Source organism: Laetiporus sulphureus (genome assembly GCF_001632365.1).
Source record: "Laetiporus sulphureus 93-53 unplaced genomic scaffold LAESUscaffold_7, whole genome shotgun sequence".
Taxonomy (NCBI): domain Eukaryota; kingdom Fungi; phylum Basidiomycota; class Agaricomycetes; order Polyporales; family Laetiporaceae; genus Laetiporus; species Laetiporus sulphureus.
The window spans coordinates 826,614-843,165 of NW_024468516.1; the positions used below are offsets into that span (position 1 = coordinate 826,614).

The 16,552-nt window shown below is 54.4% G+C and overlaps 5 protein-coding genes across 5 annotated transcripts; 1 reads left to right on the top strand and 4 right to left on the bottom strand.

The window, feature by feature from the left end:
* Positions 1–470: 470 nt before the first annotated feature.
* Positions 471–2,118, top strand: LAESUDRAFT_646581 (uncharacterized protein; the record flags this gene model as incomplete). Its single annotated transcript, XM_040903993.1, has 3 exons — positions 471–1,096; positions 1,156–1,796; positions 1,853–2,118. The coding sequence occupies 3 exons, from the start codon at positions 471–473 to the stop codon at positions 2,116–2,118; spliced, it is 1,533 nt and encodes a 510-aa protein (XP_040767491.1).
* Positions 2,119–2,809: 691 nt separating this feature from the next.
* LAESUDRAFT_748296 (uncharacterized protein) lies at positions 2,810–4,168 on the bottom strand (the record flags this gene model as incomplete). The annotated part of the gene is made up of 1 exon (XM_040911508.1): positions 2,810–4,168. The coding sequence occupies one exon, from the start codon at positions 4,166–4,168 to the stop codon at positions 2,810–2,812; it is 1,359 nt and encodes a 452-aa protein (XP_040767492.1).
* Positions 4,169–5,105: 937 nt separating this feature from the next.
* Positions 5,106–7,014, bottom strand: LAESUDRAFT_722738 (uncharacterized protein). The gene is made up of 6 exons (XM_040908266.1): positions 6,533–7,014; positions 6,188–6,455; positions 5,860–6,127; positions 5,718–5,795; positions 5,286–5,657; positions 5,106–5,228 (listed from the first exon to the last, which is right to left on the bottom strand). The coding sequence occupies exons 1-5, from the start codon at positions 6,870–6,872 to the stop codon at positions 5,517–5,519; spliced, it is 1,095 nt and encodes a 364-aa protein (XP_040767493.1). The 5' UTR covers positions 6,873–7,014; the 3' UTR covers positions 5,106–5,228; positions 5,286–5,516.
* Positions 7,015–7,779: 765 nt separating this feature from the next.
* Positions 7,780–9,355, bottom strand: LAESUDRAFT_735389 (NAD(P)-binding protein; the record flags this gene model as incomplete). Its single annotated transcript, XM_040910583.1, has 11 exons — positions 7,780–7,866; positions 7,933–7,956; positions 8,019–8,051; positions 8,112–8,172; positions 8,229–8,298; positions 8,368–8,416; positions 8,477–8,612; positions 8,677–8,704; positions 8,769–8,906; positions 8,963–9,110; positions 9,176–9,355. The coding sequence occupies 11 exons, from the start codon at positions 9,353–9,355 to the stop codon at positions 7,780–7,782; spliced, it is 954 nt and encodes a 317-aa protein (XP_040767494.1).
* Positions 9,356–9,883: 528 nt separating this feature from the next.
* On the bottom strand, positions 9,884–16,415 carry LAESUDRAFT_646408 (kinesin; the record flags this gene model as incomplete). Its single annotated transcript, XM_040903980.1, has 8 exons — positions 9,884–10,140; positions 10,275–12,865; positions 12,916–13,410; positions 13,466–14,274; positions 14,329–15,156; positions 15,209–15,632; positions 15,689–16,310; positions 16,364–16,415. The coding sequence occupies 8 exons, from the start codon at positions 16,413–16,415 to the stop codon at positions 9,884–9,886; spliced, it is 6,078 nt and encodes a 2,025-aa protein (XP_040767495.1).
* Positions 16,416–16,552: the final 137 nt, after the last annotated feature.

The window sequence follows — 16,552 nt, forward strand, 5'->3', positions numbered from 1 at the left end:
GCAACACACTCGAGCGCCTCAAGATATTGCGCCACGGACGCGTCTCCAGATGCGTCGCACCACGTGATCGCATCGTTGGACGGCATTGTAACGTGTGTCACGTTGGTTTTTGAACTTTCTCTCCGACCACGACCACCATGGCTTTGACCCTGTACTACTGCATCAAGCGTGGAAGATGCACGCTTGATGAAGTAGAAGTTGAGCCTGTCGACAACTTTATTCATGTCCGTCAGAAGATCTCCAAGGAGCACAAGGTGTTCTTCGAACGTATGCAGTGCGTTGTCCTCGAATTCTGTCGAAAGGTCTGGTCTGCTCATTAAAGGATCAGCCTGCCAATCTGAGCATATTACCCGAGGAGAGTCTATTCCAACGGGCCACAAGAGAGCTTGGAGTCTTTAGAGCCACTTCATTTTAGCGATACGGTTCAGGACGTCATCTCGGAAGATGCGTTGGACAAAAACAAGAAGTTGATGCATCTTTGCTTGGTTGGGAGCAGAAGGATACCGTTGGATCTCTTGATCCTGCTGAAAAAGGTATGCATCTCCTACTATCCGTCATTGACGGCCTGGCTTCATCCTTTCAATGTGGCAGCTCACACTGCCGCCGTCAATAACGCACGCAGTGCACCATCCCCATCCATTGTGGCCAATAGCGTCACCGAGTTCGAGCGTGCACAGGAGGATCACCCCATATACAATGGACGGCCCGTAACTCATCGAGCCTCACCGATTGCACTTTACAATGATGCCTTTGCTCGGCTCACAGACAAAGATATATTGCACAACCTGTCAGTGGCAGATTCAGACAACGTGCGCGCACCCACGACGGCAAAGCTGTTTCTCGCCGCAACGGACATATACGACACGGAGAAGGAGCGCGAGACGGCTATTTTTGACTATATTGAGTATCTCTTAGAAGTTAAGCTCGAGCGTCATGTCAAGATGACTACAGCTGAGCATTCAGATGAAAGGGATGCTTTTGCACGAGTACCTCTAGGTAACTCCACCTTTGGCGAGAAGAAGGGTGTCTTTTTGTGCGTCCAGGTCAAGAACGAACTGGGCATGGGTGGAAACGGCGGACTTCAAGGTGCTCTGACGTTGCTGAAGCACATCTCCCAAGATGAGACCAGTAACCTATATTGATGCTCAATCCGAGTTCGATGCTGACTAATGCGCAGTATCGGGAGATACGAAATGCATCGTGCTGCCCTTGCATCATTCTATCCATCGTGGGTCCATACATCTGCTTCTTCGGTGCAGTTCTGGTCGACATCTTCATCGTTCAGCCTCTGACGGATTACATCTATTTGGGTGGCGATCCTTTCATGAACGACCGGATCTTTCATGTAGCCAATCTTTTGGGTGTGCTTGCGGATGCGGTGAAGAATCTGAGGAACTACTACCGTCTTCTGTCGCCGAACAACAAACCTCAACGTGCTCGCCTGTTTCCTAATCCTACGTATATTGAGAAGCACGAACACCCAGTGGGACCATTGCACTTTATCAAACGGTTCAATGACGGAGAAAACAATTACCGCCGATCCCTTTTCCACGCCAAGTTGGATGGCAAGCCCGTGCTGGTCAAGTTCTGCGAGGAGTACAATGGGCATGCTCACCGCCACCTCGCTGCTATAGGGCTCGCACCAAAGCTACACTTTTGCTCCAAGATATGCGGACGCGTCACCACGGTCATTATGGATTTTGTCGAGGGTGAAGATGCACATTCCAAATATGGGGAGAAGGCTCTGCCTCTGAACGTCTTGGACGATGTGAAACGTGCAGTGAATGAATTGCACAGTATCGGTCTTTCTTTGGCGATTTGCGCCCCCCCCCCCCCCCTAACATCATGATAGTCGAGAAGGCTGGCCATGCGGTGAACACAAAGTCTGGTCAGGAAGAAGTAGCAGGAGTCAGTATCGGTGCCTTGTTGGTCGACTTCGACTTGGCTGGGGTTGACGGTCAGGCCCGGTACCCGGCATTGCTCAACGAAGAAATTGACTGGGTAGATGGTGTTGCACCGATGGCAGTCATGAGTAAAGAGCATGACTTGGGCATGCTGAAGAAGCTTGGCCAAAGGGGAGGGCCTGAGCTGCCAGGGCAGTCGTCTCCGCAAAGTTAGGCTTATCTGGGTGGGACGAACAGCAACTGCGGCATAAGGTTGCATAACAGTTGGAAACTGGGCTAGATGCTTGTGCGAGTGACGTAAATGCCATTGTATTTGCTGTAATCTGGCGACATATATTATAGTCTACATGCGCAGCGCTTTGCAGTCGGGGGCACTGGCAAGAAGTGAAGCAAATCGTTGGTAACTGTTGGTTTGTCAAGGATGCCCGGCAAGAGCCTCTGGAAGATGCCATGATGAGGCGAGCAGCTCAACCCTTTGGAAGTCTTTGCTCCCGTACAAAAAAGTCTCTTATGGGTTCAAGCACTAGCGCTGTATAAACCAGGGTGTGCACAAACAAGTCTGGAAGAAATGCTCATGACAATCTCGCGGGTGTGACGTCCCCGCCCTTCGATAACCGGGATCTTGCGAGAATCGCCTCGTCCCACATAAAGAGTGCGTTGAGCAGGGCGACCATGCCGATCTTCAATATATAGCGATTTTGACTGGATGACATGTCTATTCACGGCCTTCGCCCTGATGTAGATCACAGACACCGTGTCATATCCGTTACGGCAATGGCTTTAGCAGAGCATATTCGGGATCTCCTCCATAGCTTGTTTAACCATTTCTTATTGACTAAACACAGGAATGAATGAGTGTATGTTTCGCTATCAAGGATAGAATGACTGCTTACATCTCTTCTGTCCTAGTCCGGATAATCAAACCAAAATTCCTGCCGTTCGATGGACAGTCCTCCGCCAAAATCGACAGGACTTCCGTAACTGTCGACCCATTTGTTGCCATATACCACCCCAAGTCGATAATGTTTCTTCCGCAAGCGTTCCAAAAAACGCACGATCTGATCGGTCGTGTCTCTCGCATGCGCTCCTTGGGTATCGAGGAACAGAATATTGAATTGAATTGTGATGACCTGACTCGCGTCTATGAAACGCTCCAATGCTTCCACAATGTCCTTCCAAAATCTGGGTAATTGTTCCTCGGTCCATAAGGCCGTGAGCGGCCTGCCAGAGAACTCCTGCAGGCTGATCGCGATCCGCTTCATTGGCTTAACAGCGTGGCTGGTGACGAGTAGAGCGGATGCTATGTCATCCAGGTCACTCAGGAGGTCGCTTGTCAGATCTGATCTGAGGTGGAGATAATCGAGGTTTGGAAGTTGAGGAAAGTCATGACTTTCGAGAGATCCAAGAACGGGCATAAAGAAGTTTAGTTTGGATGATATCACAAGGCATAGATCCTCGAGCGATCTGTCTGCAGAATGTACGAGTCGACGTGACATGTCGCTGAGTCCCGTGAACGGTATCTCGAGTCTCCTCAGATTGCGACCCAGTGGAGTACTCAGCAGCAGCTGAACAGTGTCTTCGTCACACCACCGCGCGTGCACGGCCTCCAAGCTGTTCGCATTCGCGGGTATGATTCCCGACAGTCCGGGAGGTAGCATGAACCCGCTAGTAGCCGCATCACTGGAGAGGCCGGTGGTTTTGGGAATCACTAACTGCACAGCATGCAAATGCAACACAGAAAGCCTCGGGCAAGCACCAACTAAGCATAGGAAATCACTTGCTTGTAACGAACATCCTGGGAGAAAAAAGCGAATCGATTTGATTGCACCGAGATACAGGTGTAGATTTTGAGCGACCTGCTCTGGGAGATCTTCTACGCTCCACATTCCGACCGTCACTTCTTCAACTCTGTTCAGCGTCATCAGGAGAGTGGGCCATTCCCGTTCAAGGCGTGTTGAATGATCTTCTGGCTGAAATCTGCAAACTGACAGACAGCGGACATGGGGCGCGATTGTCGAGTCCTGCCGAAGGAGCCTCTGAAAGGCTTTGAATCGCTTAACGTTTCTCAGCGTAACGGTGCGAAAGGCATACGAACGAGCTCGTGGAACCCACGGGCGGCTGACCAGTGCACAAGCAAGAAGAGCGTCTTGGTCGTCTTGCAGATAATCCATGATTTGTTCGCACAATTCCTGTGGGAACCTCTGTTGATCCTGCTGCATCGCCACGTCTGGACAATCCGTCAGCTGTAACACCGAGTGCTGCATTGATTATCCATACCTACGTTAGTTCCAGAGCTGTGGCTTCGTTAAGCGTATCAGATGCACGCTGTTTGTCGATTGGAAACAATGTATCCAGCCGCAGTGAGAGTCGTCACGGGCTTCAACTCTCCCTAGCTCGAAGCTAAGCAATATGAGACCTTGTTGGTGCAGCCTCGATATGACAACACACGTATATAGTAGCGTCGCTGCGACCGACGGATTTCAGTGACTGGTTACGGATGAAGATGAGATGGACGCGTAACGCACATCGTTCGTTCTAGCGCTCAAAACGCGAGTGGCAGTCGAACTTAGTCCTTGTCCAAGATCACCCCCTCACTAGTACACAGAGCTTCCGCGGAAACTCTGCGTCCACATCTATAGACTAGGCTTAGACTAGGCTATCTGCGAGACAATCCCCCATCCTTCTCGCATATTTCCCTGTCCGCCGTGTATGGCTTCCAAGGTGCATCCTTTTGACAACATCATCAAGAAGGCCCTCCATCGCATCGTACGTCCGCTGTCGAGGAATTGTAGCTCCTGGAACGCTTCATGGGCAGGCTCACTACAGAGGTCATTCAGTCGGACTTGCTTGCATGATTATTGCCAACACGAAAGGAGGCATGCCGGACTCGCTCAATGTGCTGCTATATATTGACAATATCTATCCACAGCTTTCTACGGTCCTCGAGCTCAGTTGTGCATCTTGGGTCAAAAATCGTCCATCTTGCATTAATAGAAGCAAGCTCTAACACCTGCCTGTCAGCTTGACGAGTTCGGTTCAATGAACTCTCCACCGCTTCAAATTGTTTCACGTCCTTTCCAGCACCTCAGACTAAGCCCTACAAGAAGAGGGTGGACACCTCTGACATTGGGACTTTCCCCGAGTATAGCTTTCGGGAACCCGTCGACTTCACCTTCCTCGACTACTAGTAGAAGAGGGCCCAGGGATCATAATCAAGATGAGCATATAGGACGATGAGGCCGTATAAGAGAGGGTCGATGAGACCCTGGCCCTTCATTTGCCAAAATGAAGAACGCAAGTGCTGTTTGGTATCCCGTCAATCCGGTGAGTTGAGCATCCGAAACGGTTGTGGCACGCTCAACTCCATTTTACACTTATTAGTTGGCGTACCGGAGTAGGGACCCGCATTCCCGGACACAACGATCCAGGACGTCCCCCGGATGAGGACTATATGCACCTCGAATGCAACAATTTTTCCACCGACTTCCTCATCATTATGATGCCGTGTACGTATTAAAACGAAGCTAGATACGATGGACCAAAGTGCTTGTCCCAAGAAGTCAGTGTTTGCGCCTAAGCAATGTCCCATCCTCCCTGCATACCAATGCGAAATCAGAACGCGCTAGCCCCCGCCCCTGTATTGCCTCCCCCCGAGTCACCATCGCCATCCAGCTGCCCGGCTCTATCTGTCCTAACCTTCTTCGCCCAGCGCAGCCCACATGCGTTGCATAGCGTCTTCGGACCCATGGGACCCTGGGAAGTGGAAACAAACTCAGAAGATAGTCCATACACATCGCTAAATATATAACTCACCTTCCGCCACTCTGGAGAGTCCGTCCGCCCGCACGTCACGCAAACATATTGTTCGGTGCCAGTGAACGATCGCTTGAGCTATAAATTATCAATGAGCCGTCCACAAACAAGGACTGATTCGTAAACTTTAAAGTAGACGCACCTTCTTCTTCGACCCATTCTCATCATCCTCTCCACCCACCGTCGATCCCGCATCACCCTCAAATCTTCCTCTTTTCGCACCAACGCCCTGTACAATCTCCTCGTACTGTCCGTAGTATCCTTCATTTTGCTGAGCAAAGTGCCCGGAAGGCCCAGGTGGAGAACTCGACGGAATCGGAGCATCGAGCGCCCTAGCTTGCGCGCGGAGCTGCAGGACGCGCTGCTGCAGTCTCTCATTCTCCATCTTCAGTTCCAAGAATGTATTGAGCCTGTCCACCGCGAGACGATTAAACCGTAGCACATCACTGTCAAGAACACATGTGACTTACATAGCGGTGTTGCGGCTCGGATACGGCTTGGCCGCCGCGAAGATGACCTGGCAGTCCTCTCCATTACTCGTTGCCTTCGTGCGCACGCCGGACGCCGTATGCGCGTATCCGATTATCTCGAAAAGCACTTCCCTCGGGCGCGAGGCATAGTCTCCCGTCGCATACACATCGTTCTTGCACTGCAAGCGCGCATACGCGAGGAGGGAGCGCTGCCCAGGGTACTGCAAGCACTTTTGGAGCTGCGCGCGGAACGGCGCACGGTCGTCAGCTAGACGCATATACTCAACGTCAACAATAGTCTCAGAGAGAGCATTATTCGAACACAAAGGCGGATCGAGTGCTTACCGTTCATCAACTCCGCAAAGTCCGCATCAACAAGGTCGTCCTCGCGCCAGCCAAGCAGCTCGCCCACTGCCGCCCCGCAGTACCATACCTTCCCCTCCGCAGACAGCACCAGCAAAATGGCCTCGCTCAGCTCCGTGACGAGCAGGTCCGCCCAGCGCTTGCGCTTGGTGAACTCGAACACTGCCTGCTCCCTTACGCTCGAGCGAGTCGAGGGGCCCGTGCTGCCGCTGCCGCTGCCGAGGCTCCCTACGGAAGCAGAACCAGCGGAGCCTGAGCTAGACGTCGAGGAGCGGACGGCGCTGGTGGGTGTCGGGAGGGACATGGCCTCTGAGAGCGACATGGTCGGGGGCGATGAGGGCGGAAAGGAGGGTGCGGGAGCGCCATGGCGAGCGGGCGATGCTATAAGGTAGCTGCTGGCTGTAGCGGTTTGGCACCAGTCACGGTCGGCGGGGCGCGATCGAGCGCGCGTCGAGAATGGAAGCAGACGTGATCGGCCACGTGCTTGGCCACAACGCCACTCATCGCCTCCTCGACTTTCAGCAGAAAACATTGTAAAATATGAAAGTTTGATGAACGTTCAGAAAGATCCTTCCATGTATATATGTACAGCCACGTACATATACTCATCACTCACCTGAAACATCGTGCACCCCCCTGCCCACACCGTCCATCGGTCCAACCTCAGCTACCCAGCACCCGCACCCTCCGACACGAAGACGCCCCACACCAAGCTCCGACTCGGACATCGACGGGCTGAGGCTACTGTTGGTCCATGTAACTACTCTCGACACCTAAGACGTCGGACTTGAACACACCGGCGCTAGAATCAGACATATGAAGTGCATTCGAGTGGCATGGGCGACTTTAGAAGACGGACCCACCGACACACACGATCACCCACCACACGATTATACATGTATTCAAAATGAAAGGTTGTTCATTAATTATGACGAGGCCATCTACTTCAACCATTCATATGTAGATCACGATAACGTATGCGTCTCCCTTCACCATACACGCCGCCTCGCCCGGACCATAGCGTATGCCCTGCACAGGATATCGATGGATGTTGTATGTACGTACACTTTACTAGATGCTTGAGAAAATCGGCGAGCCGAGATTGAGTCCGAGAGAACAGAAGCAGACCATCGTTCGCCGTCCCCGAGGAGAACTGTAAGTTATTTCTATTTTTGATCGTTGTGTATGTTGAGGTTGCCAGCAAGAGGTACAGAATTCGGAAGGGCCGTTTAAATGATGCAGTAGCCACCGTCGACACGGATTTCGGAGCCGGTCATGAAACGAGATGCGTCGCTGGCGAGGAAAATGATCGCACCCTATCGTTGAATATCAAGTCAGCACACGAGGTCTCGATGAACATAGTAGGAGGATTTGGAACCCACCGCCAAGTCCTCTGGCTCACCCATCTATCACCACCAAGACAAAGTATGAGCACCGTGCGGCAGATACAGCGACAGAAATTACGCACCCTGCCCATCGGCGTGAGGCTCTCCCATGTTTTCTGCACAAAGAAAACAGGTCAGTTTGAGAACAAGGCAGGGGCACAGAGACAAGGACATGCCTTGAGCTCCTGGTCGTGGGCGAGGATGGTGCGGGTAAGCTTGGTCAACATGTAGCCGGGGCTGTAAAAGATGATAGCTGAGAAAAGAAACGCGCGACGCGTGACGTCATCACGCACCTGAGGCAGTTGACGCGCACGCCCTTCTTTGCCCATTCCACTGCCAAGCTGGCCGCCATGTGCTTTACCGCTGCGGGCACACAGAGAATTAGACTCAACGCCTAGGAACCAATTCATAGAGTATATCGAAGTCACTAACCGGCTTTGGCCGCGTTGTAAGGCGTTTGTGGCTGCGGGATGTTCACGATCTGTCATGACGGCGCCGTCGTCAGTCAGGCGGTCACATCCAAGCCAGCCTGACGACTCACGTTGGCACTCATGCTACCCACGAGCACAATGCTCCCTCCGCCCTGTGGGATCATGTTACGTGCCGCTTCCCGTGCCGTGAAGAACGCGCCGTGGACGTTGATGTCGTACAACCGCTTTATCCGGTCGAACGGGTAGCTTCGCGAACGGAGGGGCATCAACATCGAGAGCGCATATTACCCGGCGCCACCAGACCACTCACTCGAACGCGGAGTAGTTCTCGACAATTCCTGAAATAGACACGAAGAGCCTGAATAAAGAGCCCAACAGACAGCAACACAGCGCGTGACGTACCAGCTGACGCAACGACCGAGTCTATACGCCCATAGCTGTCCATCACTCGACGGAATGCCTGCTGCACTGAGAGCTCGCTCGAGACGTCGCAGCCGATTCCCATAATGCTGTAGTCACTCTCCACCATGTCACTGTCAACTTCACACCTTATCAGCACGCCGCAGGACAGGAGAATCAAAAGGGCGGACACTGACCGCATGCGGCCTTGGTGAGCTCAGCGGCTGCGTCGGCTGCCTCCTCCTCCTTGAGATCAAGGATGGCGAGCTGCGTGCAGCCAGACTGGATGAACGCGCGGCAGAACTCGTTGCCCAGGCCGCGAGCGGCGCCTGTGACCATGCAGACCTGTGGGTGGAAGCGTCGTCTCAGAAGGTGGGCGCCGGCGGGGGCGTGCGGCGGCGGGCACGCACTTTGTTCGCCATCGAAAAGTCGGGGAGAGTCTTGTGGACCTTGGCCTTTGCCGCGACGGCGCTGTCGATGGTGGACTCCCAGCGGGCGTGGGCGCGAACGACGGGCTGTGGTGGGCGTCGTGCGACGGCGAGAGGTCTGGAGACGGCGGAGAGCGACGAGGAGAAGAGCCGGGAAGTCATGGTGGGTTGGGGGGAGAGGATGAACAGAAGTGAGGACGTTTGGGCATTTATTGGAACTATTAGAGCCGTCTAGAACGCTGCCCGGGGCCTGCCCCACGGACCGATCAATGCGCGGGGAATTGCAACACCTGACTGCAAGACGCCCGCCCTCGCTCCCCCCTCGCTCGCGCAGCCAAGGCGGTCGTGAGCATAAATCTATATGGTATATCGAGTACTCGACCACATACCATGTAGAGGACATGGATAACGAGCGTGGGTATCGACGCAGAGCAAAACTAGAAGAACAACTACTACCGAATAGACTTCTGAATAATAAACTAATAGACTACGCGCCCGGTCTCGGTACCAGCCAATGCGAACATATAATACGGTAGAAATAGGAGAGGCGTACGGCATACGCTAGCAATGATACATCCGACAGAACAAAGAAGTGAGAGTCCGGAAGCGGAGAGAATGTGCGATCCGGAGAGACGATTGCAATAGATCGCACGAGAGTGTGAAGAGAAACACGACGCACCCGGGCGACGTTCACAGGCATGCAAACTTGGACTTGCGCTTCTGCAGCTCCTCCATCCGGCTGTCGAGCTGCGCCCGCGCCCGCTCCTTCGCCCGCCGCTCCTCGTCCAATCGGTGCTCGAGGCTCTGCTTCTCCTCTACGATCGACCGCCGCACGTTCACCACCTCGTTCTTCGCCTCGTGCAGTTCCGCACGCAGCGCAGCGATCTGGTTGTTTAGGTTGTCCCGTTCTCGCGCAAGCTCCGTCGCCTGCATTCGGGCCTTGCGCACTGCGGGGTAAAGAGAAGAACACGGAGATCACATCAGCACATCACGCATCAATCGTCGATAAACAAAACGCAAACATGAAAGCAAGCGGCCGCAGCCGCAGCCGAAGCGGAGATGTGTGAGAATCTGTACTTACAGTTTTTCTCCTCCTCGCCTAACGACCCTTCCAGCTTTGTGACAAGATCCATGTGCACCTGCAAGTCGCCCTCACAATGCATCAGCTGCTTGTTCAGCGTCTTGATCATCGCCTCCTGCTCTTCGATCTGTTTCGCCTGCTGCTCAATCTGCGCGGTCAGATGTGGATCCGGCGTTCCAGTTGACGTCGGAGGTCCACTCATTGACGGTGCGATAGATGTAGCCGGCGTCGTTGGAGAGCCGAGCGGCATGTCAATGCTCCCGGGCGTCGTAAACGCCGACGAAGACGCTATGCTCAGCTGTGTTTCATGAGCAGATGACGGGGCCGGCGGAATCGGCACCGTCGGCGGGGGCGCAGGCGGCGGCAATTTCGTCGGCGACATTCCGTTTGCACGTACGCTCCGCTCGAAGCCCTGTCTTTGCCCGGGCGATGGGCTGCGCACAAGTTGCGACTGCAAGTCCCGAAGAAGCACGTCTTGCCGGTTCTTCTCTGCCGCCAAGCTATCCATCTCGTCCTTAGTGCGCTGTAGGGTCTCCTGCATTTCCGCAATCACCGAGCGATGTCGCTCAAGCTCGTCCACAAGCGAGTCCCGCTTTGACGCCTCTTTGACGAGTTCAGACGTCTTGTCCCGTGTTTCTTGCAGTTCCTGCCGCAGCTTCGCCACTTCGGCCGCCAGGGTGTCTCGTTCCTCGTTCGAGCTGTTGAGCTGTTGATGCAAGAGTCCAATTACGTCCGTCTTCTGCTGAAGCGCTTCCTCATGCGCACGGCGAGTCTCCTCCCTAGCAACGACATACTCCTCGGATGCCGCCTTGTAAGATTCGAGCTCCTCAAGGAGCAGGGTGTGATTCTGCTGCAAGCCTTGCACCTCGTCATCCCGCTCCTTCTGCATTTCTCCGAGCTGCAGATCATGATCCCTGCGGATGACCTCCAGCTCTTCGGCGTGCTTCTTCTCCAGCTCCCCGAGGGCAGCGCTGATCCGTTCCTTCTCTTCAGAAAGTAGTTGGTCACTGTGGGCACGAGCCTCTTCGAGCATCTGACGGTGCTGATCCTGCACGGCTATGAGGTTCGCCTGAGCTTCTGCGAGTGCAGCCTGGTGTTCAGCCTTGAGCAATGTGAGCTCCTCTGTGTGAGGCTTAATGAGCGATGACCGCTGCTCTTCCGCCTCGCTCTTGACTGCCGTAACAGCAGCATTATGCGCTTCCTCAAGACGTAATAACTCATCAGCATGACACCGTTGAGCTTCCTCAAGTACTGATGCTTGCTGCTCTTTGGCAGCCAGCAGCTCGGTCTCTAGCTGCTTCTGCAAGTCAGAGCTCGAGGCAGCGAGCTCGTTCCGGCTTTGCTCCAGCTCAGCGGTCAACCTAGCAACCTCCTTCTGCGATTCCTCCTGGAGTTGGGACAGTGTAGCGGCATGCTCTGCTGCGCTCTTTTCCAGTGCTGCGCGATGCTCATCATCTTTGGCGGACAACGTCCGACTGTGATCGGCTTGCAGCTTGGCCAGTTCGTCGGCGAAGGTGGCTTCCTTGATGTTGACAGCCTCGGCATGGCTGGCCTTGAGCCGCTCGCGAGAGCTCCGGTGCATCTCTTCCTTCGCAGCAAGTGTCTGGGCGTGCTCATCCTTGAGCTTCTGGATGTCGTCAGTGAATTGCTGCTCCTTCGCACTGACGGCTGATGCATGCACTTCCTGCAGCTCCTTGAGCGCGACGTCTCGAGCAGATTGTGACTCCGAGAGCGAGCCTTCACGAGCGATCTCCGACATCCGCATTTCCCGGGCGTGCTCGTCGCGCAGCCGCTCCAGTGCAGTGGCGGCCTCAGCCGACTGCTTCTCCAAAGTCTGGGCGTGCTCCGTGCGAAGTTTCGTGAGCGCATCGTAGTATTCCTCCTCAGTCTGGCTAAGCGTGGCCGCGGCTTCCTCTTCCTTCTTTTTGAACGCCTCTTGGTGCTCCACGGCCAGCTTCGCCAATGCGGCCTCGTGATCCTGACGCGTGCTCTCAAGCATGTCTTCGACGGCCTGGCTACGGCGTTTCAGCTCCTCCTCGTGATCGGCCCTCAGTTTACCAAAGGCGGCCTCGTGCTCCTGGCGTGCTTGCTCCAGTGCGGCGGACGCCTCGAGGAGCTGGTCGCGCAAGCCACTGAATGCACCTTCATGCTCTTCCTTCATCCTAGCCAGGAGACCATCGACCTCGGACTCCTTTGCCCGCAGAGCTTCCTCGTGTGCCGCCTGAAGGTTAGCAATCTCAGAGGCGTGCTCCGCTTGGATACGTTCCAAGGACGCAAGCAGCTCGGCTTCGCGGCGTTGCACATTCTCTAAGGATTCGGCGAGATCAGATGAGTGAAGTTGCGCCTTTGCTAGGGAGTCGACCAGATTCACTTCGTGCTCCTCCAGTTGCTGCAATCGCTGCAGATCTTCGCTATGCTTGGCCACTTCTTCGTCATGTTTGTTGCGCAGAGCCTCCAGCTCGGTGGACATATTCAGCGTCTGATCCCGGGAGAGGACAGAGAGCTCTTCGTACTGCCTGCGAACTTGGCTAAGCTCTGTATTCAAACCATCGATGGCTTCCCGGTGAGACGATTCTTTCTGAGCCATTGACCTAACAACGTTTCAGGAGGTAGATCCGCATAAGGCCACCTCCATACGCACCTCATGAGCTCATTCAGCCTCTCCAATGATTCATCAACATCAGGTAGTGTCGAGCCTGTATCCGAGACCTGAATATGCAGACTATGCCGAAGCTGCTTGAATTGGGCCATCGTCTTCGGCGAAAGGTTCAGGCTCAGCTCGGGGCTGCCGAGGCCATTTACCGGCGTCGTAGGTGCATCCGACGGAGTCTGACTGAGACTCGCTAGCGCAGCTGCCCGATCCTTCTCCTTCAAAGACGTCTCCAGCGCGGATATCTCTGCTTCACGCTCTTGGAGGACCTCCTGCAACCGCATGATCTCCTTTTCCAGACTGGCTACCGATCTCTCATTTGACGGTACATTAATAGAAGGAAGAGATACTGAAAGGTTGAGTCTGGATTGCGGACGGGAGAGCGAGAGCGAAATGGAGCTACTTGTGCCATGACTGGAGATGGAAGCTTTGCGCGACCTCGCTGATGATAGCTCCTGCGAGAGCGAAACCGATTGCGAGAGCGACCTTTTTACAATGAATTTAGTCAGCGCGATCCTGAGGATGAACCACGCTCATTTACCTGGTGTGGAGAGACTCCGCTGACGCCGCCTGCCGGAAGAAGGGTCGCTTGACCGACCCGTTCATCACAGGCTCGATGCCATCCCTCGACGATCCTTTTGTCATCCTTCTCCTATGAGACAGATCAGTCGGCCGTTCCGGAGACTCTGAAGGTGCAATCGGGGCGTTGACCTTGGCCTCCTGGAGCTGAGCCGCCAAGTCTGCGATCTCGCGCAGGGCATCTCGATACTTCGCAGTGACGGACGAGAGATCTGCGAGGGTCGCTGTATGCGTCTGCTGGAGCGCGACAAGCTGGCTCTCGACGGAATAATCTTTCGGAATGCCTAAAGAATCTGAACTGGAAGCCGACTTCAAGGACGGCACGGAGACTTCGAGGTGCTTGCGTTCCTTGGCGACTTCATCAACCAAGTCACCGAGACGTTCTCGGTCTTCAGCGGCTTCCTTCTTCTTCGCTTCCCACTCCTCCATCTTGAGCTCGAGAGCGTGCACCTTGCGTTCCCTCTCGTCGAGATCGTTACGCCAGCTCTGCCCGTCTCGCATGAGATTGTCAAGGCGGGACTGCAGGGCCTCGGCTTCTTGTCTTCGCCGCTCGCAGTCATTCTCGAGCGTCTCAACAGTCTCCCGCAAGGCAAGGACAGACTCATCCGCGCGGGCAAGACGAGCTTCGAGGTCCACGATGTATTGTAAAGAATGCGTCTCGGAGTCCTTATACTTCGTGATCTCACGTTTGAGGTCTGTTATTGAGCCACTAGATGTGATAGAGGAGTCGTCGTAATGCTTGATCTTCTCCTCCAGATCATGTATATATGCCTATCATGCAGTCGTCAGCCTCGTATGATCGTAAGTGTCTACATAGCTTCTTACCTCAGTTGACGCTTCTCGCTCAGACAACTTGGCCACACGCGCTTTAAGCTCCTCCACATACAGCTCAATTGTAGAATGTCGCTCCTGGAGATCAGCATACTCTGCTTCCTTCTCTTCGAAAAGGATGTTCGTATGACGCAGGGCAGCGCGATTCAGGTTCAGTTCCGCCTCCATCGCACCAATTGTCTTCTCATATTCCTCGATCACAGGGCCGACGATCTCCTCGTACTTGGCTATCCCACCAGAACCAGACTTGGAGTTACGTTGCTTCTCTGCAAGTTCCCTTCGGAGCCTTGTGAGTTCCTCCGTGCGCGCGACGTACTTCTCACGGAGATTCTCATAGTTGTTCTGCAGCTCCGCCATTTGGGCAAGCACCTTCTTTCCCGCACCCTCCATGATCTCCGTGGATCCTGACGACCCGTTCAAAGCGCCGCCACCTTCTTTGAGTCCCTTTAGGTCCCTGCGAAGACGCATCACGGTGCCCTGGAGCCACTCGAGATCATCCCAACCCTCTTCCTTCTCGTTGACCACGACGCGATTCTTGATATTCCGCGCACGATTCGCGTATTTGAGGGTGTTAATGGTCTCTGCGACGTTCCACTCTGCCGGGCTAACGCAAGCAATCATAAGTGTATGCGCATTGCCACCAAGCGAGTCTTGCAGGAGCCGTGTCAGCTTCGAGTCACGATATGGGATGTAAGACGCTGTATGTGACTTGGCGCGCGCAGGATCTCCAAGTGCAGAAATGACGTTTCCGAGTGCGAGGAGCCCACTGTTGATCGAAATACCTTCCTTGATCCGCTCGCCTTGCGCCGCTGTCCGTTTTAGCTGATTGACGGATCAACGCAATGAATATGATGTCAATGTAAGCAGCACTCACCCGCTCAGAGCCAGCAAGATCGACGAAGTGGAACTTGGATACCACTGTGACCCACTCTCCCTCACCATCCTCAGCAGAGGCATCTCTGATCGCTCGCCCGCCATCTGGCGTCAACAAACCGAGAGAGCTAGCGGGCCTCACGGTCCTGCTCATGGCTGTCTGAAAACTAGGCGTAGCGGGACGTGAAAATGTCGGGGAGGACACTCTGGGTTGCAAGGTGTTGACGAATGCAGACCCAGGCCGTGCAATGCGAGACGCGGGGCGGGCCCCCGGAGGCATAGGTGATGACGATCGAGGAGGAGGCTTCGATCCGGTGAATTTCTTCTGGCTTAGGGTCAAGGAGAAGATGGCGTGTGATCGTGATGACTGCGCATTCATGTCTGTCTCGTTTGTCCTTCTGATAGCAGTACCTTGTCGGAGGAGGCTGCGAAGTCTCAATATAGGCAATGCGCTTATTCAAAGAAGAAGGCGTGCACTTACCTCATAACTTCTGTCGGACCCCTCACATTCACTTCTCGCAGCCCTTCCCAAAGGATGTGACCCTGTTTGTCCTCTCGGATCTGCACTTCTCGCTTCCCTGCCCCTTCCTCCATATTAAGCAAATCGATTAGGTCTTCATTGTAGATTTCGATGAACGATCCCTTGAGAGTACACTGCCACGTATCACCCCGCTCCTGCTTGAATTCCTTACATCGTGCAAATATAGTCGATACAGCTCTTGGAATGATGCCCATGCCATTCGAAGGATCGCTTGGGTCAGCATCAAGGTCAATGCCAGTCATAGTGAACGTCTTGCCGCTGCTGGTCTGGCCATAGGCGAGAATGGTACAGTTGAAGCCGTCAATAAAACGGGAGACAAGAGGCTGCGCCGTAGACGTGAAGAGCGCATGCTGAGTGGTAGAAGGAGGATGGACTTGGTCGAAAGTGAAGACTTGCTTCTTGCTCGTGCCGGCGGCAGGAGCGGTCGCTGTAGCGCCAGAGCCAGATGGAGGAGTGGCGTCCACAGAGATGGCGGTTGAAGAGACGGCATTGATAACTGACCGTTGAAAACGAGCGGGGATGGAACTGGTGTCCTGGGTGGTGGTCGGCCGGATGCGCAGGGCTGCAGAGTTGTGAACGAGCGTGACGCGAAGACAACGGCGCCTCAGCACTTACCGACTTGGACAGACGTCGTCGCTGCATTCGGCGGTGACGGCGCGGGCGCCATGGCGGGTAGACGACGTCGAGGAGGCGGCCGTCGTCGACCTGCGCAGTGTGGGAGTGATAGAAAACAACCTACGGACAGTGCCGGTTATGGCCAAGGTATGTTCGCGATCGTTACACCTCCTTAGGTCACGTTAATGA

What these genes read in the sequence shown, in the direction of transcription:
- LAESUDRAFT_722738 (XM_040908266.1), bottom strand. Translation starts at nt 6,872, where the DNA reads ATGTCGCTCTCAGAGGCCATGTCCCTCCCGACACCCACCAGCGCCGTC. An exon ending in CCGAGCCGCAACACCGCTAT is followed by an intron (nt 6,128 to 6,187) that starts GTAAGTCACATG and finishes CGCGGTGGACAG; the next exon opens with GCTCAATACATTCTTGGAAC. An exon ending in AGAATGGGTCGAAGAAGAAG is followed by an intron (nt 5,796 to 5,859) that starts GTGCGTCTACTT and finishes GATAATTTATAG; the next exon opens with CTCAAGCGATCGTTCACTGG.